The sequence below is a fragment of the Branchiostoma belcheri genome, unplaced genomic scaffold (genome assembly GCF_001625305.1).
Source record: "Branchiostoma belcheri isolate BF01 breed outbred unplaced genomic scaffold, Haploidv18h27 scaffold16, whole genome shotgun sequence".
Lineage (NCBI taxonomy): Eukaryota > Metazoa > Chordata > Leptocardii > Amphioxiformes > Branchiostomatidae > Branchiostoma > Branchiostoma belcheri.
This window is the reverse complement of record NW_017803046.1, coordinates 3,331,974-3,357,597: the sequence shown is the minus strand read 5'-3', so window position 1 is coordinate 3,357,597 and position 25,624 is coordinate 3,331,974. Positions and strand designations below refer to the sequence as shown.

The 25,624-nt window shown below is 42.2% G+C and overlaps 1 protein-coding gene across 1 annotated transcript; it reads left to right on the top strand.

Annotated features, from left to right (window-relative positions):
- Nucleotides 1-1,972: 1,972 nt before the first annotated feature.
- Nucleotides 1,973-25,624, top strand: LOC109465938 (transmembrane channel-like protein 3). Its single transcript, XM_019763424.1, has 20 exons — nucleotides 1,973-2,115; nucleotides 5,279-5,422; nucleotides 6,301-6,376; nucleotides 6,558-6,639; nucleotides 8,930-9,036; nucleotides 12,053-12,151; nucleotides 12,317-12,459; nucleotides 12,868-13,015; nucleotides 14,329-14,423; nucleotides 16,663-16,732; nucleotides 18,243-18,380; nucleotides 18,783-18,911; nucleotides 19,107-19,174; nucleotides 20,050-20,289; nucleotides 21,566-21,691; nucleotides 22,198-22,276; nucleotides 22,882-22,924; nucleotides 23,791-23,992; nucleotides 24,443-24,628; nucleotides 25,096-25,624. Exons 1-20 carry the CDS (start codon nucleotides 1,973-1,975, stop codon nucleotides 25,280-25,282), a joined length of 2,505 nt encoding a protein of 834 aa, XP_019618983.1. The 3' UTR covers nucleotides 25,283-25,624.

Genomic DNA, 25,624 nt, shown 5'->3' with positions numbered 1-25,624 from the left:
TGGTGCAAGTATCATGACATCATGTGCTATCTAATGTCAGTTGAGATTGATTCTGCAAATCTGTCACCTTTCTCATTTTACATCAACCTATCAGGTGCCGATGATAACAGGACTTCCTCTTGTAGTCCGACCGCTAGATGTCGTCGTTGTTTTACCATTTGAAACATATATTGATCAAAACTGGATCTATGTTAATGCTCAAATCATTTAAACGATGACTTTAAATACATTCCATCAACATGTATTTTTTAATGAAGGCGTAAATAATTGATATAAGACAGAACGGATTAAGCACATTTCGTTACATCTTATTTCTTACAGCATTTTGTACTGATTTTCAAACTCAATGCACTACGACAATTCTGATCCACTACAATCTAACGTTTTCCCCAAGATTGCAATTTGTCCCCAGATGCTTCAACATGTCGTTGGATCGGTCAATAACAATATTGTACGAGTCGGTTTGATTGGGTAGTCTCGGTGGCGGGTGTTTGATGGTAAACCCAGAAGAGGTTAATGACAAGTTGACAGAGTAGGACCTGCCAGGGACACACTCCAATTTACATCTACCCACATGAACGACATGATTGAATTCCAAACAGCAATCAGGGGACGCAATCTTGGTGGGGTGGCCTTTGGCTCCCAGATATGGTAGTACACATAACGTGTGATGGAGAACATCAACTTCTAACAGATATTCTATAGACAGAGGTATGGAACTGATAAGAGCAACGAGACATTTTTGGTAAATGCCGGACGAGGAATACATATTTGGCTTTTAAGATATCTATTTATTGCATTTTGTTGTTTTGTTTGGTCTTTAGAACAAGTAAGCTGTGACGTGTAGCCACGGCGTTTCTTCACAAAACTGCATTGGGGGCTGCATTGCAATAATGATCGCAAGGAGGCGTTTTAATATCCGACATATTTCACGATACAAAATCAATGTGAACGCGGTAGTGTTGTCAGTTTTATCCTGAGCTACCACACCCCAGCGTATATGTGTAAAGGTCTTTTGCGATACGGTCATTTGATAAAACGAGTTTTGATAGAATTTCATTATTTTAGTTATTATTTATTTCACCATTAATTTCATACAAACTATGGTTCTTTCTCAGTCTCTGTCATTATTGTCAATTCAGCAACTGTCAAAGAAAAAACAACTCCAACTGACAATTAAAGACAACATTGTACGCCAATACCTTTTTGCCATTTTCTTGGTATGTCGTTAACGTGACATTTGAACATACCCACTTGACCCTGTGCAGTTTTCGTAAGTTAAAATGGAAGTAATGCTGTAAATTATTATAAAAATTGAATGGGGATAACAATACCTGGGTTAATGGTTTGCAATTTAGTCTGGAATATATATTCCCACTTGTGCCACCTAAGCCTGCTATAAAAGCCTATTACACCGCTATATAAAGAGGGAAATACGACCTCCAATATACCCCGTGATTATGGCCATAAAGTGTAATGCCGCACTTTGCGAAACTGCAAACTTTCAATCTTTGCAAAACGAGATTAAAAACATATTTTTCAACGTTTGGAGTGCAACCAACGTTTTGGGTCAAATACCTGGGGTATATGTTGAAGATACGGTGGTGTCTAATGGATGGATGACTCCTAGGGTGGTGAGTTTCCCCGAATGTAGCCCAGACACCCTCCTTATGTCAATAGATGGATTATCCCCATCCGTCTTGTTCAAGCGAGCTGCACAAGTCTGGATTGCGATTCCATTGGTTTCGAGCCGACTGGTTCTGCCGCAGACTCCGATAGCGTGAAGACACCCGTACTTGGTCTTCGCTCGGGCTTGTCGCCCTGCTTTACTCCGTCCTGATTGATCATTAGCAGCGGGGATCTTCGGTTTTCAGGAGGCGCGACACAGTTTTGGAGACTGGAAGACCCGCTTCAAGCCGCAGTGCTCTATGTTTTCCGTCTGAATCGTTGGTGAGATAGGAAGTTGGGGAAAATGCCTGTTCTGTACGGACTGGGGATGAACGTGCGGACCTTAGACCACAAGTACCCCGGGCAGGAGGCGATGTCAGCCCGGGCATGCCGGCGGGAGAACCTGGAATATCTGCGGAGAAAGTTCGGCAATGACGACAACGTCAGGTACGCTGCTTTTTATGATTTTTGCAGAGCTACAAATCTTTCAGCACCATGGCTGGTGCTTTGAACCCGATCCTCTTGTGTAAACATCCTTACTACGGGCATTAATCAACTGTGAATGGACTCGCCGAAACAGTTGTCTTTATGGGGTTCTATCACAACTCAATGCAATGCAGTACAATGCAGTGCAAAAATTTTATTTCCTTTTTATTGCGATTTTCCATTGTCTGTACGCTTTCAATGTCATCAAAATTGACAATCGGCATTTTTATGGAATTCTTTTATATCTACCATACGCTGGAATCGGACTGATATACCAGACAGTTATAGGAGAGTGGTATAAAAGATAATTGATATCCCCGTGGCAACTCGCACGTTCTCCGTTCGTTTGCCTATTTCTCCAAACGCTTCCTGTTTTACGTTGAAGGAAATAAGGCACATAACTCTTCCACGGGTGGTAAGAATACGTTTGGTCGCATTTTGTTGTGCAGTTTTGGAAGCATTTAAACAGAACGTTTGCAGTAGATTCAGATGTCCCGTGTTAGATCTGAATATGCATAATAATTCTATAGCACCGCAAAGAATAGAGCTATCATCATGGCCCATATGAACTATAATCTGTCAAACGATACAACTTGTCATCATAAAGAAAGCCGTGCCCTTGGCGCCACATCGAACAGATGGTTGAAACTTAAGGCATCGATCCCCTACAGAATGTATAATGTAGCACAGATAGGCCGAATTAGGTCGGATCTTTCAGGATGAAATTCTACACCCGGAAACCCTGATGCGCCTTGCAAAGTCCCAGCTAATGAAATCCTGTTGGAACAGCTTGGCTGGGATTTTTAGTGCTTTTCAAGTCAAATGATGCCTGTAACAGGCAAGCTGTTTAATCCGGCTCATTAATTGTCGCTGCTGTCTTTTGTTCGTGGACTTCACGTTTCATCAGGGGAGAGATAAAGAAAACACACCTGTCAAGGCCTCCCGGCAATCTCAAGACGGTAGCTATGCCCGAAGAATATCAACTCACCTTGAAATACTTAAGTAGACCGAAAAATAAGATCGCTTAATAATCACATATCAGCACTTAGGATTTCTAACATCTACTTATAAAGATAATGCATATGTCTTCTAGCTGTTGGTTAGCGGAACGATAGGTTAGATTGACCCCGTAACGTGAGATATTATCCATGAATCCCATGACTATCATAAGTAGATACATAAAACGACTTAGTGAATAAACAGATGGATAAATAAGCTACCAGTGGACTAAATATAGCCCCATCAATACTGATCTGTATGTTTCTTTAGAGAACTAACAGGATACCTTCCGAGGTCTAGAGCGGTCACAGCGGTGGCAAAGGTCTGGTGGTAACTACGTGTCTGAAATGTGACGAACGTTATACTAGTATACGTTATGTAGATCTATGGCGTCGCTCTTAGTTCAGTAATGGTTCTGGCCAAGGTGCTGATGTTTGTGTTGCTGGACTGGTTATGAACCATCTTCTGTGCAACAATGGGATGATAACTGAACAATACTGTACGCAATATAAAGAAGGTAACATGGTGAAGAGTATGATTTTGTTAAGTTTAAGTCTCATATTTAGATGCAGTAATCGGGTACATGTATTTTATCAGTTTCCTAGTGTCCTGTATGGTGTTAATTGGTATCACCTTCCGTACATGCAGTGTCGTGTGATACGTCACAACATATCGATTTTTCTGTCTTGAGATGTTATTTTTAGGCACCAAAAACTTGCTATTTTGTACAAAACAAATCGGCATGATGCTCTGGCACAAAACATGCTTTTCGGAAGTACTCCCAGACGCGCTGATAAAGCTCGGCAGACCCTGAAGTCGCCAGTGTAGGGTCTGCCCTGAATTTGTTGCTATGTCGCCCAAGCGCGGCGGAATCCAATTTATACAAAGATTGCAAAGCGACAAATGATGGGATAATGGGCGGATTCCACAGGTCTCTCCTTAATGCGCGGCGTTGTCTCCATAGGAAATAGAGTTCCCACGAGGCAAACTTAAAACAAGAAATCGAAGATCTCGTTCCTCCGTGAGATATGTAGCATTTTGGGAAATTTCTTGTTTTAAACATTATTGTGAATTTCTCCCTGATCAGTCTGTTTGTGCATTTTCCAGGCCTAATGACTCTCAGAAGGCAACAGACATGCACATTATTGCAGGAAGACAAGATTTTGGCAGACAACCTTTTCTGGGACCATTGACTACGAAAATACAAACAAACAAACAAACAAACAGAGAGACATACATACAGAAAGATACACCAAGAACAGAACTTCCGTACACTGATGTAAACATCTACAAGCGTAGGCGGATCATACTCGCGTCTAATTTAATGCTTTGTTCAGCAGATGGGCTGTATGGTTTATTAAGAACACGACACCAAATGTGCAGGTAACGCTAGGTTTTGTAGGAAATGGTTCCTGTGCATGTCTTGAATGCTTGAGCATCAAATCGACTCTCAATACTTCAACAACACACCATAGCATATCATTATATGGAGTTTGTTAAACCATAGCTACTTCTCTGCGCTTGATAAGAACAAAAATTGATGTGCTCACAGGAGAAGCAAGTAAAATCACCTCGTGTGGGTTAAATATTTTCGAACTGCCTGTGTTTTACCTAACATACTGCATTAAATTTAAATAATGACGCCACACCACACCATGTCGCACACAAACTAAAGATTATCATTTAGATAGAACTCATATGTTTCATTTTGTATAGTTCCCGTCTCTTCCAGTAGCATAGCTACAGCTCAGCTACACACAAAAAGTAACGTTCATATTGTATTTTCATTTTATTTACTTAATACCAAGCACACATGACATAGTGTATGGTTGTTAAACAAACACCACTACCCACAGCCTAACTCCCCTTCTCCCCCCGCCGTAGTGCTTGCACAACTGTGTGGCCCAAGGGGCCACAGAAACGGAGATTTGCACCGCCTTGTACACCATATACTGTGGGAAGAACTTCAAGTGATTGGTAATTTCCTATCCTGATGAAGGCGACAGTGGTCGTTGCAAATATGATTCTTGTGTACCCTTAAGCTTATGTTGGAATAAAGTTCGGCATCGAACTACCGACACAGATCAACGTCTATGATAATTTCACATTCTGACGTATCTTCCAGAGATGACGATGACTTCCTCATGCCTACTGACGATGAAGACGCGACCGAGGAGCAAATTCTGATAAACATCGAGAGGCAGAAAGAGATCATCTCTTCCATAAGGAAACAGCCGTGGAGAATGAAGAAGAAAATCCGCTGTCTAAGGTACCACGTGCACGTACATATCAACCCAAACATTCTTCTGGCTACTTTCTTTTCGCTCTGAAGAATGAGTTTTTGAACATCTCAGTTGTTGGTTGATAACTCTGACACTTGAAGGCATGAATATTTCTTTTCTGAGCTGGTATTGGGTACTTAGTAGTTGGTACGTCTACCAGTTGTCATTTTGTACATCATACATAGTCTGGACATTTTTCGTCTGTCTTCTAATGACACATACATTTCCGTGACACTACCACCCCTTTCATAGTTGTTCATGAACTCTTTAACCCTACTAGTTGGGTAACAATAATCAGGACGCTGAATTTGCCAGGTACGTTCTATGATCACAAAAATATTGTCACAAGCAACGAATATCAATAGATTGCCCATAGGGTACTACTAATTATTGAGAATGAGGTTTAATGAATTGTGTATTTGTTTAGCTCATGTTTCCCCCAAACCGTCTCCATTGTATTGATTTTTGTTTTCACAATGGTTCCCTTCGGCGTTACCTGAGTTTAATCATTCTACAATCTGAAGACCTGACCTAGTTTAAGTTCCTACCCTTCTAGCCTGACAAATCACTTGTCTGATTGTTTCTGATCTTCCAGGACATCGAGGGATGTCACTTCTTGAACTACGGGGCACATTTGAAGAGTTGTTAGAAATAAAAATCGTTGTGTCACCACCTCTCTGGTCAATTTCTCTTACTCGGGATCATGAACAAATCTCGTTTCATTAGTTCTGTATACATGGACTGATTCACTGAAAGAAACAATACAATAAATGACGAATGCGTTGTGTGAATGACTATATAATATCATATTAGTCAAGTTAGATACGTTATCTTTTGTTATGTTGTTATAAATGTTATGTTGCAGGATGGCACAAGACTATCTATCTAGGTACGAGGGCAAACTGTCTAAGAAAAGGGGCTACCAAGAAGCGACAGAAAGGGTAAGTATAGAGTAATAATATGACTTAACGCAATAATGTCATACTCGTTCCTGTATATGCAAGATAGAAACTTGAATTATACATATCACAAAGCACTAGACAAAGACAAGTGCATCCTTTGCTAGATATCATAAGGAAAGATTAATTTTTCAATCAAAATATTGTTTGTTATCAATTCTAGATATGGAGGAAAGTGAAGCGAGAGCTGGCCAACTTTGCATCGTTTTTCATACCATGGGAAACTCGGATCAAAATGATAGAAAGTAAGTACATATACATAGAATAGAATCGAACAAAACTTTATTGCACGACAATTGTACAAGGTACAATGTCTGGTAACAACTACTGAACATAGTACAGAAAGAAAGGGCATAGAATGAAAATTAACATCATTATTACTGAACATCAAGAGATAATACTGTGTACAATCAATTAGGGCTAATCAGGAGTTTCGGCATTTTTTCTAATAACAAAACAGTCTTTTATGTATTTACCTATCTTTGCATTGCCAGCTGCAGAGTTGTACATGTTGCATTTGAACAGAGCATTGAGCCTGTTGAAATCTATTGTGCTAATCTGTAGTGAACACACATTAGCAATGTCTGTTCCTTTTGATCGTATGAGGTTCATAGGATCATATACTAGAATGTGTGATATGATTACTGATAAAGAACGTAGCTCGTCACCCACTACACACACACAATTTTGGCCTTTTCTAACCCTAATCCACATAAAACACTGGAGCCACAGTCGATCGATGCCGGCCGGAGTCAGGATGAATTATGCAGATTGGTGTCAGGACTCCAGGTCGTAACGGTGGTGAGGTCTCACGCACCTCTCCAGTTTTACCGTCAGGGCATCAATACTGGAGGGATCTCGAACTGACCGCTGTAAACCACAACTATAAAGGACAAATCTGTAGCACTTTTTGTTACACTCCAGGGTGTACTAAACGCGTAAAACACATATGGTTAGTACAGGGGAGGATTGACTTGCCAAGAGGAGGATCACAGAGGTTTCTGTGGTGGTTTAACCTATCATGCCACATGAGTGTGACGTTATGAATAACATACTTGCACTGGCTCTATTTTTTTCCTACAAAATCTCCCTTCTTTCAATACACGCACCACAGTAACGATAAACTTTCTGCAGAACGATATGTTACTACCAGCCCTTCGTAAAATCATCCCAAAGGGAGAGAATATGCCATAATTGGCAATTAACAGTTGGCAAACAAGGACCATTGTCGTAAAGTTTCTATATCACTTCACAGAAATGGTAGGAAATTGTCCCCCCCAGAGGAGATATAACCTTTTCACAGCTATAGCAGAGGTTGGTCACCACTAGTAAATTCAAATAAATTCAAGTTTTAAAGTCTTAGCAGCCGGTATGAGTTTGGCGTTTATTCATTCATCGAGCAATGCACTTCTGTACTTCTTTGTGCATTCATCTTAAAAACAGATGGGTTGTCTCTCCAGTTTTGACAGAGTGATTTCTTACGATGACTATCAGGACAATTGCTAAATGACTGAACGGAAACAGTCCATCATTTTTGCAGTTATTAATAGAAGTGGAAGGGAAAGCGATTGTAGTGTGCACTGGGTTGTGAGAGGGGAGGGTGACAGGCAAGTTGTTTTCTTAGAAAGAAATATGGAAAGGCTTACTAGAATTTTCCCTTTCAAGTTTTTAAAAACCTATTACTTAAAAGCGTATGTTCCTGTTAGACAATGATGGTATTTTTGTATCTTTTTTTCCATTTAGTATAATTGGAGATTCAGATAGTACACGTTGTGCCCCATGACTTGAAAACAAATCTAATTAAAGAGAGTTAAGCCTTTAAAGCTTCCAATACCAATCCATGTGACATCTAGGGAAACAAGGATGAAGGAGATCACATCAAATGTACTTATCGTAAAGAAGATTCCACCCCAATACCCGAAGCTAAGTCGCGCAATAGCTTGGCAGAGTCTCCTTTAGTTGACAGATTGTATTTCCTGAGTTTATCGGCATCTCTACAAACGGACGTGAAGATAACAGTAAGACAGAGCAGCAAACGAAGTCCATTTCCTCTAACCTAGATGTTAGCCAATACAAGTTATATGGGGTTGCCAATACCAATGGAATCGGACACAAAAGCAGAAGATACTAGGTTTGGATTTCGTTTATAGGGGAGACTTGTGTCAAGTGTTGGAATCGACCAAGAAGATGTGTTGGCTGTTTCGAATAGCATCCAAACTGTGAAAGTAAGACATATGTGCCCGTGTATAGTACACATTGAGGCAACGAAATCTAGACCTCAAACAATTGAGCATCATGTTCAATGAGCATCTATATTATACGTTTTGCAAGAAGGGCTATTGGTAAAACATAGTATTCTGCCCGCTTCTTTAGGCTTCCTCATTGAATGTCATCTTTAGATACCTTACTACGTTTTCTGTGTAAAAATATGTGTTGTCTAACATCTCAGAAATGCCTTAGCATACAGTTAGCACCCAGTTGCAACGCAGTTGGTGTTGGCTACATTGATACGAGTAAGACTATGTGTGTCCACAGGTTACTTCGGCTCTGTTGTCGCCTCCTACTTCATCTTCCTCCGCTGGTTGTTCTGGATCAACATCGTCCTGTCCATCGTCACCATGTCCTTCGTCGTTCTCCCTGAGGTAGGTCATCCTTATTCTCCAAGCCTACAAACCTGTCCTCACTTTACTTTGGACAAAATGGACAAGACTTTTTGTCAAGGGCTATGTTATAGTATCTGCCTGTTTCTATATATAAGTAGTAAGTTTCAATACAAGCAGGGGAGTGTTGCTGTGGCCAATTGAACGTAACTTTTCCTGTGGTTCTAATGCCCCCCCCCACTTCTCTCCCCCCCCCCCACTTCTCTATCCCAGGTGTCGGGCGATGAATTAGGTATTTGGCCGTTCGTTACGTAAGCTCTATTTCAGTTTACGTCCGTGGTACAACCCACCGCCAATGAATCGCTAATCATTGTTGAATGTTTCATTGTTATTGGTGCATTTTAGGCTGATGTGCTCTCTCGGCAAACGTTTTTACAGGAGAGATTGATGTGAAATGGCTCAGGACACCCGCCGTTAGAGGGCCGGCTATAACCATCCATCTCACGCACAAATTAACGGTCACGATTGCGGATTCATCTCACTTAAACGGTCCCGTTACACCAATGGAGAGCCGCGGTATGAAATTGGAACCCGCCTATGGCGCCACGTCCCTGCTATTGTGATATGACGCGAATAATGGCTACAATATGATCCATTCGCGCTGCGTCGGACAGATTACCGAGGGGCTGAAACGTAAGACAGGAGGGAACAAGTGCACTAATTAGTTTAGCGTCGACAGTTTGGGGGTTTCACACCCTTGAGGATACATCAGTGTGGTGGGTTTGAGTAGAGGCCATTTCCATGGCGTCTTGAAGGCTCTTGGCAAGAAAAGACTTATTCATAAACTTAAATCATTGATGTGACAAGGAGACGATAGACATGATAACGAAGGCAGACTTAGAGGAAAACTTCAGACAATGTGAATAGCCATCAGAGTTTCTTTTCTATCGATGATGTCAAGGTTTATGTATAAATTGATAAATGAAGATATTTACTGTGCACATTTGCTAAGCTCGCACAAGTCGCACACAAAAAAGGTAGAGTTTACAAATACCACGTTGCAGCATATACAAGTGTGAAAACAAGAATGATTCTGTAAGATGGATGTTGATTGTTTGTCCAAACTAATACAAAATGTGGATTTGTCCGTATTACTTAATACGAATATGAAGTAGTTTTGTCTGTCTATGAAGTGCACATCACTTTTTGTTGTAAAATCTGGGACAAAATCCACACGATATTCTATGAAGTTTACAGCACAATATAGCACGTATTACTGTCTGACTCAGGTACCCCAGTGTCTGAAGATTTGTACATTTATTACAAAGAAACACGCTCTCTATATGTACGTTTGTGGACGAAATGATCATGTCAGATGCAGGTGCTGTGCCCGACCACGTAGGGAGTCGTAAAGCGTGTGATTGAATGTATTTATCACGTCCGCGGATACAGAGTGTAGGTAGATAACATGCCTCGGCGGTCAGGGGCGCGTGTGGACATTAATAATCCCAGGAAGATTCATGCCATAATCACCCAGGGAAAACACGCATGGTCTCTGTCAGGAAACCGTACAACCTGTAACTGGAGACTCAGGTATTCTGTATCAGAGGGAAGGAGTTGCTGAAGTGAATCATCGAGACTTTATGCAACATTAGCGGTTTGTTCAATAATCGTGCATACTCCGTGCAGATAATTGTAAAGCAATAGGAACACTCGGCAACATATAACACAGACCTGACTATGTATCACAAGAGATAGATGTAGGAACATGAAGGCATTTTTATATACTTCATATTCACCAGAAAACAAGGCTTTTAAGTGCAATATTTTGGGCTACTGAACTAGACAGTGAGGACAGATGTTTGTTGACCTTTGACTTGAAAAGTTTACGATTATACCCATTTGGTAAACAATCACTTAAATTATTAATTTATAGATGTCATTTCATTGACTTTTTGTTATATCAAGATTGCGAAAGGATTTAGATTGTGCAAGGAGGTTCGGTTGCGCTGATGCTCTGATTATAATTTTTTTTGCCACAAAATGCACTGTTTTCCTACCTGCTTTTGACGAAACCTTTCAACAGTGTGATACACGATAGATCACAACAATGTGAGTGTAAAATTCACCATTTCAATTTTGAAGTGGCTTTGTATAAAGGACCCCTAACCTATGTACATAACGAAGTCACTATATCACCCCACAACACAATAACCTTTTGTGCTGTAACACCTAGTAAATGATGCCCTGACCAGTCTGAGAATAGGTCAATTTTACGAGTATGGCATTGACGAAATACGAACCTTTACTCCAGCCATGCAAAATTTAAAGTATGCATATTGTTCCAAACACATAGTTCACCGCGGAAGCACTGAAGTACTGAAAAATCAATATTTCTTCTTCCAAATTGAATATTTGAGAACCAGATAGTGACCACAACTCATCCTAGAATTGCGTCTTAAATTAAGAAAAATATAGCCGAGAACTTACAACTGTATCTCCACCTTTTTCATTCTTATGTGACCGTCGCTTGGCGGACGTCCAATTCCCATTACAAAGTCGCACAAATAAGAGAGGGGGCGGGGGACACAGCTAATTTTCAAGTTCAGTGGAGTATATTCACGAAGTGTTAACATTGCAGTTTACGCGCTCTCAGTTTACATCGTTCAAACCGCAGAGGATTCATCAGCAGAAGCGACGATTGAGTCAAAATTCCCCAAAGACGGACTAACAAAGACTCAGAGGTAACGAGGACCGGCGATTTTCAATTTATGGCTCGTCCCTGAAGGGAGCTATGAAGAAATGAAGTCGAAGACAAGCGCAGTACGCGTAAACCTAAACTGTAGTGTCTACGGGAATTGGAACTTCTTGGCGGAAATAACTTTGGCTGATTATGTATTTTGTTGTACATATGGGCAAATAAACAATAAACAATGTGGCAATTACTTAGAAGGCATTCTATGTGCCATTAACACAGTGAACTCATATCAGCTAGCATGACGTTTTACATGATTGAAAATCCGCATTCCTGAAACTGTAATTCCTGCCATTTCTACAGATGATCGTCGGCCTCCCGTACGGCTCCGTACCCAGAAAAACCGTCCCAGAGCCGGAGTTGGACAGGGCACAGCACATCGCTACTGTCTGGGACTTCGGCGTGAGTCTTTATTTTGTCATACTCGTACCAACCCTTTGTTATGACTTTGATTGCATTGTTAAAAGAACTTTTGTAATAAGATACCATTAATTGCGGCCTGTGATCAGGTGCGTTGTCACAAAGCATAGTTCCAAATGCACCAACTGGCATATTGCCTTTCTCCAGGGCTACCTCAAGCACTCCGTGTTGTTCTACGGATACTACAGCGACCGGAGGTACTTAGGAAAAGGCGGGTACCAGCTACCACTGGCGTACTTCATGGTCGGGATTGGAAGTTTTGTTTACAGTTTTGCAGTCATTCTTAGAAAGTGAGAACCGTCTCTATCTTTCATGTACGGTATTCCAACAGTGCGTGATTCGCCGCCTGATTTGAATCATAAAGATCGTCTGTCATGGTCTGAAAAAAATCCAATGGACTGGGGCCTGCAAAACACTTGTAGACATAGTTTTAACTTTAGATCCAACACAAAGATGTTCTCTCACCTAGAGCATTCGACCAGTCACACTGGTCTTCCTCAGTAGACTGACCCAGTAAGGCTTGTCATGTGGCTTCCTGAAGTGTGACGTCAACACGGGGTCAAAGGTAGATGATGTCGGCCCCCGTCGCGGTTGAGTGAAGGGTGATGGGCCCTGATGTAAATGGCCTGTAGAAATTGTTTACCAAGCTATGATTCTGAACGACAAATCTGTTTCTTCTTCATGTTTCTTCTTCCTAGAATGGCAGACAACTCTCGTCAGAGCAAGCTGTCTACCGGCGAAGACCAGTTCACCTTCTGTTGGAAAGTTTTCTGCGGGTGGGACTCCCTGATCGGCCAACAAGAGACGGCCGACAACAAGTTTGCCGCAATAACCACCGGACTCAGGGTAAGGAACTGGTACATTAACTCATTTGTTTAACAAGGTGAACTGGGTAGCAATTGTTGACATGTCTTTTCCCCTTTTCCCTATAGGAAGCAATAATTGAAGAAGAGGAAAAGTGTCGAGTTGAAAAAAGGTACTTCCAACTGACCTTAAACTGACGTTCTGTATAGATATACTTCCTTAGATTCCGTAAACGTAGCATATCTTTTTGTATTTACTATGTAACAATAATGTGGTTTATCTTGTAAGCTAGATGATAACATGTCATGTATTGTTTATCAGTACTAGTTCTAACTACCTCTAACTCTACTAACCTGTGCTCTCGTTTTTCGTATCTCATAACCAGCAAGAAGGAAAAGTGAGTGATAAAACCTACTTACCAAATGTTTACATTTACACTTACATGCTGGTAGATTCGCTTAAAAATACACGCTTAAAAACACTAACTCAGACCTTTTTGTTGAACCTTTACTAAACAACAGTATTTGCAATGGGTAGTTTGTCTTGTTTGTCAACTTCCCTATTTTTAATTTCAGTTTGATGAATCTTAATGGAACCTTTGTAGTTGATCTGTCATAGCTACACAGTTGATCGTAAAACGTTAAAAGTCCGTTTTCAATGAATAATAGACACTTTAATACATCTTGTTCATCAGAGCCCGACAGTCCTCATTCCTACATCTCCCGTAGATACATCTCGATCCTGCTGAGGATCCTGGCGAACTTCCTGATCATCACCCTGCTGGCCGGGAGCGGGTACGCGATCCAGCTGGTGGTGGAGAGGTCCGAGCAGTTCGAGAAGATGGACCCCGTCTCTCTGTCATGGTGGGAACAGAACGAGGTCAGAGAGAACTACTGACATCTTCTCGCTACAGATAGCCCTATCATGTAATCTTTGCCTATCGTATCGTCTTCATTAACTCTGCCAAATATCTACTTATATCTCTTTTCACAGAAAATTGCGTCATTATATTGCACGTAAATAGTGCACTGTTAATACTAACTACTGGAGCTGTGTAAATGTTTCATGAAAACGTTTCAAAGTGTGATATTAAAGATAGTGAGGTTCGACAACATTATACGACATGGCATCCAACTTACATTGACATCATATTTCCCAAATATACGCAGATTTTACATTCATGTACCTCGTCTTTACATAGAAAGTAAGATGTAGCGTAGCAAATGGCAGCTTCGTTCATACAGTCTCAGAACTCTGATGACAGATGTCTCAGTCATGTTTTTCTATAACACGCCGCGATGACTCTGACAGAAACCTTGACCCCACACGATAACGATGTCTCTCTCCCCGCCCAGGTGTCCATGGTGGTGTCAATCATCACCATGGTCTTCCCTGTGTTCTTCGACCTGATTGGTCAGATGGAGAAGTACCATCCACGAACCATGTTACGGTGGCAGCTGGCGAGGTATGGATCCAATATAGCCTCCTGTGCAGGCCTCCGGGCGGGCGGGAGTTTTGATACTGCGTGTTGTAGAATTTGTAACGCGTTCTTTTGCCGGCCTTACAACCAGCCGCCCAGAGAAGGTTTGTACCCGCCAGCACGTCGGCAGAACGTACTGCACCTGCGCGAAACCCGTAATGTATTGCACATAGCATTTCGGCAGAATGACTCATATAAGGTTGTATTCGCTCATATAAGGTTAGCATTTCGACAGTAGTTTCCAAATGTTATGTCGGAAAGAATATCCTCTGCAACAGGCAAAATTCTGATGCTACGTTGACCAAAAACCCAACGAAAAACGCGAAAATACGGGGTTCTGCGCAGGCGCAGTACGTTCTGCCGACGTGCTGTACCCGCCACGGCGTCTGGTTGTAGGATGGCCGACAAAAGAATGCGTTAAAAATTCTACAAAACCCAGTATTAAAACTCCCACCCGCCCGGAAGCCTGCACAGGAGGCTAGCTTTAACACATTCGTTTCCAAGAAAACAAACTTCAACTGTTCGCACTCCGTATCAAGACTGATGGAAACGTCGAAGCGACACCCTTGCGTAAAGTAATACTCATCACCTAATGTGCTATCAGTCTGTCGTCTGAGCCTGAAAGATAATGCTCGAATTACTTAATGCTAGTGTGATATTTCTATCTCTGGCAGCTTTATGCTTTCTTCAATGCCCAGACTGCTTTTAAAAGTAGCTGATTTACTAGAGCTGTCTGTGAGGTACATTCATCTGAAGCTATGCCCATATGGTGAGGGGAGATCTAACATCCCAGGAGAGTGTTTGGTAGGCTGGGAGTTGTTGATCGTCTGTTAATACCTAACAATCAGGCTATAAAGAGCTTTTAAAAATGCTGTATAAATAAAACATATCGATATAAAACGTGAGGGATATTTCATTATCGCTGTTCTGGTGCAGCCCCCCTTTAGAGTGAGAGTAAGAAAATTGTATTCTGTCACATCCGTCGACTGTGAATAGGGTTCATCAACTCATCTTTGAAACCTGGTAAAACGTTACTATAGCTAATAACGTAACAATAGTAATATAGTAGTAATAGCAATTGAAGCCAAAAAAGCATATGAATCATGTATCATCGCTATCTTTATGTGAAATAGAATTGAGCATAATTCAAACTACTCTTGGGCCACCCAAAATTGTAGCTGGGGAGAAAAGTTGTAACACTGTTTTTCCGCCTGATTGATTATTTCATGGCGACAACAGTGACCTTGGAGACTTAATCATGTCCTTGGAAGCTTGAGGAGATATTGACCCTTATGAACGTGAGGGGCTTTGTTGAGTCATCGATACTTAATCTGAAGGATTGTTAAGCTGCCTGCCTCCGATACCATATCTCAGGATCTCAGTATCACTACATACACGCCCGTGGGAGCAATCAAGTTAGAAAGTACAGCCTAAAGAAAAAACAGAAGTTCTACCTCAAAGAAGTGAATGAAACCTTCATAAGATTATTCCCTTCAATAGGAAAATTACAGCTACTAGTACTTGGGGCTGGCTGAATGGTATATTTCTAAAAAAATACACATATTGAAGAACGAAGGCTGAAAGATAGTTGACTGGTGATGCTTTCTTCGAAATAGCATTTTAACTCCATATTGGTAATAGGAAGTAAAAAAAAAGCTTCATACAACGAACCTATCACTTCGGCCCCGTCATAACAAATGATGCTAATGTTCACAACGGTGTCGGGCTATCCGTGATAAATAGGACTACAGTGTAAGGCTAATCCCGTACCTGTTACTGCAGCTCAAGTGATGGATTGCAAATGGCAAAGCAAGTCATCTAAGATATGAGTTCACATGGTGTAGTATTGACCTGGCCTGTCGTCTGTGGATCAATGTTCCTTCTGTATTTCCTTCGAGAACCACTGTCGACATCAGTTATGGAGGATGTACAAGGATAACATGTACAGACGTCAAGCTTGACGTATAGACTTCACAAGCCAAGCCTTGCACCCAAACGTGCTAGCTGTAGTAGATTGTAAGAAAGAAAAAAGCAAACGTGACAAAAGTCAGTTCGTGAGGATTACAGGGATTATCCACAACCTATATCCGAATACGTCACGTAAAGTACCGATCTGGGTCCGTAGAGTTAATTTCCGTTCGACCGATTGAAGGATACGTGTATATGGATTTCCAACTCAGGAGTAACGATTTATCTTCTTTACACTTAGGATCATGGTGCTCAACCTCGGTAACCTGTACACACTGATGATCGCACTCTTCAAGAAAGTCAATAACCTGGTAGGTTGTAGTACGAGCAACTTTATCTATTGTTGACAATTTTTGTACATTTTTCATCTGGATAGTAGTAGTAATCTTAGACCGTTGTAATATTTTATATTATTTCTTTGTCCATTGCAGGTCAGATATGTGTAAATATGGAGTTTGATTCGGTTAACTTTTGATGTTCTGATGTTGCCTAACCATTGAATCCTACATTCTAGCAACGTTGCTGCTTGCTAAACACAAAGTAGTAGTCGTCTGTTAGCGTAAGACTCTATCAATCAATGCATGCAATATCCACGGTGTTTGCTAGCTCCTACATGTGACAATGCATTGACGTTTGGCCTACTTTAGACTCATTTAGCGTTACTTGCTATCCAATCCCGTGAAGTTTTGTTGTTGCTCTGTACCTACGGTAATTATAGAAATAGCAATGCACTTGCTAGTAGCAGTACATTTGCTTAACTATGTAGAGGCTGGTTAGATTTTTCGCTTGTCCTTTCTTCTTTTGCCCATAGCCTGTACTGTAGCATCCCAGGACTAATATATCATGGCAAGGTATGCGGAGCATGGCGGCTATTTTGCACAGCTTATTACAGCATGCAGAAGCTGCTTTGCTCGTTCTCAGCTCAAACGCATCTGGCATGTCCGGCTTTTCTTCATATTCTCTTCGCCTAACAAAGGACCGTCCGACATTATCATGTTAATAGAATAGACAATCTTACACTAAGATAAAAGAAATGTAATGCTAAAGATGTATAATTTTTCTGATGATGTTGGACGGCCCTAATTTGTTACATGTAAAGAGCAGAGATTGGTAGCCTAACGGTCAACGCCGATTCATTCGTCCAGCGTCTGGTCCACTCGGAGATTACATACCATATCCAGACTTCTGTCGTGTCGTTTATATTATTTCCACTGCACATGAAGCATCAATGAAGCATAAGCCCAATGCGGAGAAAGTAAATACATTGGGCATCGGAGAGGAAAAGCAATAAACAAAACTTGATATTGACTTTAATTCAAATGTATCCAGTTCAATCGCATGATTCAATATAGTGTGGTACTACAATCGAAAGCAACAGCTGTACAATAAGCATTCTGTGAAACTACACTATGTATTTTTTTTAAGTTTTATACACGTATCCAGATCGAAATTTCATTCACTACACAAAACCATGCCCATTTTAAGCATTCCAGCAACATATGAAATGTGAATACCAAAAACGCATGAACTCAACGTGCTAGAGGTACATCTAGGAACAAATCATAAGTTCAGCACCAAGGACAGGCCCGTATGCATGTATGTGGATGGTATCAGCTTCACTCCACCAGTCAGTGCATCACCACACTGTGAAGTGTTACCAACCTCCGAGTTGACCAGCCTGGTTTGACTGAAGCGCCGCCGGCCGCCAGGATACCAATGCCTGCTGTGACTATCCATGTAAAGGCAGAAGAAGCTAGGAAAGCCCGGACGGCGCTGGAAACCCTTCAGCACGTTTCCATGAACGTCTCGCTCACCACGCAGCAGAACGTCACGGTCGCCGAGCACATCCAGGACGTCATCACGGACATCCTGTCCAACAAGAACCAGACGGACCTCGTGGACGTCCTGACGGCGAGAGCTGGTGTGAAGGAGCAATGCTGGGAGACTATCGTCGGACAGGTGGGAGAGATAGAGATTAACCTGTGAGCTATAGAAGAACACTCGATGTTTCCTTGTAGTGGAGACAGTCCTTAGAACAATAAGCTGTGCATAAAGAGAGATAACATTCCATTGCGACAAGGACCTTCTAGGACCTTCTCAAAAGTTTACGTTTCTTTAGCAGTACGAGTAAACAAAAAAGTCTGATTTGCGTTGCTAGCTATTTGGGATCAGCAGACTTTTTTTCTCTTAGAACTTACACTTGTCCCATGTAAGTAGAGGAAAGCTCTGTAGATTATTGCATTTCTGAACTTCTTGAAATTGCTTCAAGAGCTGATGGCAAAAATCTCACAGTATTATTGTTTTAACATTTCGGAGGCTGTTTCAACTAACGTTGTCTTTGAGCGCCCCCTCCCCCCACAGGAAATGTTCAAGCTGTCCGTGTTTGACATGATCGCCACGGTAGTCACCACCCTGATTTTCGACTTCCTGCGGGGGCTGTTTGTGAGGTTTGCTAACTACTGTTGGTGCTGGGATCTAGAAGGGGGAATAGTGAGTATTAAGCCTCATCAATAACCCCTTCAGACCCTCCCGGTAAGTGTTACTTCATCTTTTATTTACGACGCTTAGACGGATTGGTTTGTCCCAACCCTTCCTTGATTTTCTTCATGGAAATAATTAAGACATGCAACCCATGTCTCTTTATTTTCACTATCGGTAATGATTAAAGTTTTGTCTCTTGTTTAGCCCGGATACGGTGAGTTTGGCGTAGCAGAGAACGTCCTACATCTAATTTACAATCAAGGGATGATATGGTAAGTTATAATTTTTTATAAACATATAGCAAATATATAGCAAATACACAATTGTGTCTCAGCCAACTCAATTATAAGTACCCACAGACTTATTTTGAACAGTATTGGAATAGCAATACTTTTGACAGCCTCTCTTCACGTATTGCTGATTTCATGCATGAGTAGAAGTGATATTTTTCCGAATTATGTTACCCCATCTGGGATAACGACACTAGAGCCAAACGTGCCGTTGTGAAGTTACTGTACACTTGACCGTGAACTAAAGAGTGCGTGCGAAGCCGGCTTGCTGTATATAGCTGGCAAAGGTCGGCCTTTTAGTATGCCCTATCTGAGCTTAATGTTGATAATCATGCGTGCATGGCCACGTCTTGGCCTCAAGTTAAGACACCGGTCGTGTCTTAGTATCATATTCCATGACCTGAAACCAACTGCGTATGGAAAAATGCCAGTTTGAAGTCAACTGATGAAGACGTGGCACGTTTAGCCTTCTGACACCGCAGTCAATGGTTCAAAACGCCTATTTGGGTTGTCGCTAACACATGCAAAATAAACCATTTGTCTCCATGAGTAAAGAGACCCTTTTTACACAACCAAGTGTTTTATTCACATCCGACGTTTGGGTGACCGTCTGTCACCTTCCTCAGGGCAATTCTGGCTGGTTCACATTGTACTGCAGCACAGGTGTCGCTGCTATAGATGCATCCCCAAGTGCAATGTGAACCAGTCAGAATTGCCTTGAGGAAGGTGACAGACGGTCACCCAAACGTCGGCTGCATGTGAATAAAACACTTGGTTGTGTAAAAATAGTCTCTTTACTCAGTGACTTACCAACCTGATGGATATTTATGGACATTTATCTCCATGTGTACTCACAGGATGGGCGCGTTCTTCTCCCCCTGCCTGCCTCTGCTGAACGTCCTGAAGTTGATCGCCCTGATGTACTTCCGGAGCTGGGCAGTCATCATGTGCAACACGCCTCACCAGCGGGTCTTCCGCGCCTCCAGGTCCAACAACTTCTACTTCGTCCTGCTGCTCATCATGCTGTTTCTCAGCATGCTCCCAACGGGCTACGTCATGGTGTCTATAGAACCTTCCAGGAACTGTGGGCCGTTTAGGTAAACTCAACTTAGTCCTATAGAACCTTCCAGGAACTGTGGACCGTTTAGGTAAACCCTGTCAACTTAGTACTATAGAACTGTGGAACTGTGGCCCAGTATATGTGAGTGGATGGCGTTCAGCACCACCAACAGGTGTGTTTGCCTGTGGGCGGATGTGCACGTGTGTGGATGGTGCACCAGGGACAGGCCTGTATGCCTGTGTGTGGATGGTGTTCAGCACCAAGGATAGGCCATTATACATTTTTATGGATGGTGTTCAGCACCAAGGACAGGCGTGTATGTCTGTGTGTGGATGGTTTTCAGCACCAAGGACAGACCTATATGCCTGAGTGTAGATGGTGTTCCGTACCAAAGACATACCTATATGCCTGTGTGTGGATGGCGTTCAGCACCAAGGACAGGCTTATATGCCTGTGGGGATTGTGTTCAGCACCAAGGACAGGCCTATAAACCTGTACGTGGATGGCGTTCAGCACCAAGGACAGGCCTGAATGCCTGTGCGTGGATGGCGTTCAGCACCAAGGACAGGTCTGTTTGCCTGTGTGTTGATGGTGTTCAGCACCAAGGACAGACCTATATGTCTGTGTGTGGATGGTGTTCAGCACCAAGGACATGCCTATTTGACTGTGTGTGGATGGCATTCAGTACCAAGGACAGACCAATATTCATGTTTGAGGGTGGTGTTCAGCACCAGCGCGACGTTTTGACTGTCACTTACAGGTCACAAACAAGAGTCCCTCCCTAATCCATTTCTCATCAATCTTTGTATCCTGATTAGAGGACTGAAGAAGCAATTGAAATGAACATGTACCTCTTAAAACAAACCAAACACCATTAGAGCCCTTGTGCGGGGTGACAGAATGAGGGCGCTCACAATGAATGGTTTTTCGGTAAATGGGGACTTCAATCATTCACATGGCTTCGGACGGACACCATTGTTATTTCATTGCTATCTCCAAATGTGGAGTCGATCTTGAAATCACCTTGATGCCATGTATGCCATGTGTACTATATTAGGAAAATAACAAATTGCTATCATTTGATACGTAGTGAAAAACGCAAAATGGACAAGGATGTTTCTTTCAATGTATGATATTGTTTACTTGTTTGATTTGTGTAAGTGATATACTTTTAACATAAAACCAGTCGATTCCTGCCACAAATCATTCAAAGGGACTACGTAATTTCTGCCCCTTTTACAAGGCCTGACATGTATGTCATTTGAATTTACAGGAAGTAACTGCTTGATTTTTATTTCTTTTTTCTTCCTAAGTGGTCGCCGGCGGATGTTTGACATCATCTCAGAGACGGTGAAGAACAGTTTCCCGGGCTGGTTCACCATCGTGCTGAGCTACATGAGTACCGCCGGAGTCATCATTCCTGTCATCATGCTGCTGGTGTAAGTACGGACTACTCACGGGGAAGTGGCTGTATGTGGGTCATGGGGTTAATGGATCTCTGTCTATGCTAGTTTACAGCCATATATAAGAGTAGGGGTGGCCCGGTGTTGAGCCAAATTCTTGAGCTGCCAGATACGTAAGAGGTCGGGTGTTTGATTTTTTATGCAAGATGTACCGAGGGTGTAGTTTGCTCGCGAAAACTGATATCGGCAGTGTTCTACATGTATTAACTTGATAAGGAAAGGAAAGCTCTGTCATTTTTCGCTTTTATTCTACTCACCTACGTTCGTTATTTTTCTCACCATATACATTCTTTAGTTTATGACAGGAAGTATGGGTTATAGAGGAATCATACAGATACAAATTGTCCTAAAAGTGAACAAACTTTCTGTAAATATGATGTTTCAGCTGAGTTTCTTCATCAAATTCGAAAAGACACATGGATGAAAAGAGTGGTTCCAGTAACATCTTATCTCTCATCCATAGCTGCATCTTTTTCTTACAGCATGGCTATCTATTACCTCCAGTCGATGGTTCACGCGTACAAGGAGGCAAACAACGATCTTAGAATGCAGTTGGAATATGTGAGTACACCCAAAAATATTTGATCTGCCTGTATACCTTTGTGTGGATGGTGTTCAGTACCAAGGACAGGCCTATATGCCTGTGTGAGGATGGTGTTCAGCACCAAGGACAGGCCTATATGCCTGTGTGTGGATGGTGTTCAGTACCAAGGACAGGCCTATATGCCTGTGTGAGGATGGTGTTCAGCACCAAGGACAGGCCTATATGTCTGTGTGTGGATGGTGTTCAGCACCAAGGACAGGCGTATATGCCTGTGTGTGGATGGTGTTCAGCACCAAGGACAGACCTATATGCCTGCGCGGATGGTGTTCAGCACCAAGGACAGGCCTATATGCCTGTGTGTGGATGGTGTTCAGCACCAAGGACAGGCCTATATGCCTGCGTGGATGGTGTTCAGCACCAAGGACTGGCCTATATAGATATGCCTGTGTGTGAATGGCTTTCTGAAATGAAAAGAAACCGATAGATAAACATGCGCCATATATCCAAATTTAGACTTACACACGCGAGCTCGTAGAATATTCTCAATAGAATAACGCCTGTTTACTCCTATTCTTTGCTTCTTGATGAAACGTCTTGGTCTGTTTTGTTTCTGTCTTCACAGGAAAGAACAGAAGGAAAGAGAAAAGTGTTTGAAATGTCGGCTGGTGAGTTTAAAACAGAATATTTTCCTCAGTTCTAGTGTAATAATGACATTACTCCGTCCTATTCCGACAGTCCCAATAGGATTTTGAAACATACTTTACTCCTTTGTTGAGTCGAGGTAATTATCACCCAGCCTTGTCAAGTCCAGATGTCTTTGTTTTCTCTTGTGTAGCTTATTGACTCTACGTAAGCTGTAAAGTACGTAAGCGAGTGAGTCAATTAATGCCCCAACTATAGACGAACCCTTCTTTGATGACATCTGCGTAGTCCTAGAAAGACGTTTTCCAGTTTATTACCTTTGATGCAGTGTCTGATTTTAGTATAATGACGCACCTAGCGGCGTCAAGCGTTCGTGCATTTCCTGTTGTTCTGTACTATATAGTTGTTTAAAACATCGCAGCTTCATGTTTGTAGCGGCTTGTCTAGCATTATAGACATTCGTAGTGGTGAGCATTGGTAAATTGCTGAAATGCATGAAATATGTCAAAACCTTTGAAAACTCTTTGACATATTACATGCAATATCAGCAATTAGCCTGCTTACCTTGCTTGCATTTCCCTGTCCTGTGCTAGCGGGCCCGGCGCTGAAAAAATGGGGTACGTTGGTCATGTCTGTACGTGCGTCTGTCTTTCTTAAGCTAGTCTTTCGCTAGTTCTTCCGTTGTTTGCACATAACAGCTTATAGTAACAACCTTCCCTATATTTTATTTGCTGCACAGTACTTTATTGGTAATTAAACTTCGCACTCGAGAAAACCAGACCTTTCTTTTGAAGTCTGTTCTTGCTTGTGCTGTGTGTATTAAAACTTTCTGTTCTAAAACTAACCACGTGTGTTCGTTTCTGTCTGCCTGCGCTGAAACCGTAAACAGGAAATAAAAATAACCAGGACTCTCCCGCAGCAAGAGCGGTGACGAACAGCGGTAACCCGGCGGGGAAGCCTGCCAACCCGGGCACGCCGAGTCACCCCGGCCCCATCCCTAACGGCAGGGTCCCGTCAGGGGCGTCCACTCTGCCGCCGCGCTTCCACAACCCCGGGCCACGGCCTAACTTTACCGGGATTCCTTTTAACAGGTGAATTCGAGCATTTCCAATATTCAATGTCGCGGTACGTACTAAATTCAGCCTGCCAACGGCCCATTTCATTATCCGTAATGTCTATTTTTTTTATTGGCATATACTATATAGATAACTATACATCGATGAAGGTTAGACATCCAGGTAATGAGATACACATGAAAATTGTTACCCAAGCAACTGGGTAGGTTTTGAAAACTGCCAGACGTTTCAAGTAGCATATATATATAGCATTCACTACTTTAATGTAGTCCCTTATAGCATGAAATTATAGCTCCAAGCTTATATTATAGATAACTTAAGTTCTGAAAATTGGAAAACCTTAAGAAGCATTATCTCGTACGAGGCCATCCAGATAATTGTTTTATTCATATCTTAAGATATTCGTTTTCCAAACGTCTCTGTCAATAATTGATGTAATGGGACCGTTATTGCGATCCACCACAGGAGCATGTCTTCCAAAGTACGCTACATCCCCGTCAGGAATTACATGAATCCGTACGACGGGATGATTCTGACCCCGCCGATAGCGCCCCCTAGGTTCCGACGGGTGCAGTACACCCCGCAGCCGGGTACAAGGCTCATGGCGGTACCGACAGCCAACAGGGCGATGCCAGGAGTGGGGTCGATAAGGTAAGAATTTTCGAACATCCCCTTTAAAAGATGTTTTTTGCAGACATTAGGTGAATCCACTATCTGTCCTGTACTTCTCACAAAATTGAATGTGTAAGCATAGCTAAGTATTGCTACTATTAAAGTACACAATACCAGCTCAAAAAGAACAAGAAATAGTCATGCCTTGAAGTTATCAAATAAGGATTGAAGTGTTCAAAAACTAATTTTTTCCTAGAAGTATCTAAGAGTGGAACTTTCTGCCTCCAAGTGCAATGGGGGCATGCTCACTTGACAGCTTTAGATAACGTTTAGAGCTAGATGTTCAAAGGCAAGGTGTAACAAGTCGTTCGGTGTAATATAACTAGCTGCCGCAGAGCTGCGTGTCTGCCAAACTGGTGTTACACCGGGTACACAGATACATTCTAATGCCGATCTTTAAAAAAACATCAAAACGACCCGATTACTTACTTGTATTACCTTTCCAGACGGTCCTCCACGTGTAGCCGGCAGGGCAGTCGGCCCACCTCCGTCCTGGTTCCCGAGGGGTACGAGCTGGTCCAGGTGCACGTGGACGCCACGGACGACGGGCAGTCCTCACAGGAGACATCCTTCGTGGACGACGACTTCGACGACACCCGGTCAAACCGTTCTCAGAGCGCCAGTCGGTTGTAGAGAAAAAGTTGTACATTAAAGACTTACTTGATCGTTAATATGTACATACTAAACGGAGAATATTAACTCCAACAGTGACTGAGTCATGGCTATCATTATGTAAATTTCTCAATGAAAAGAGGTCGGTGATGTATGAAATAATAATCCGGTATGATCATAATTTGTCTATCTTATCGTTTTCAAGACGTACGGTCTAGTACATCACAGACACATTCGGTAACCACCTTTTTGTCAATATATTGCCGGGAAATGAATACAAGAGAGTAGGAGACGCGTAGACGAACATTGTTCATGAGACTCGCACAATCCAAAGCAGCAATGCAAGAGCGCCCCCCTTCGGAG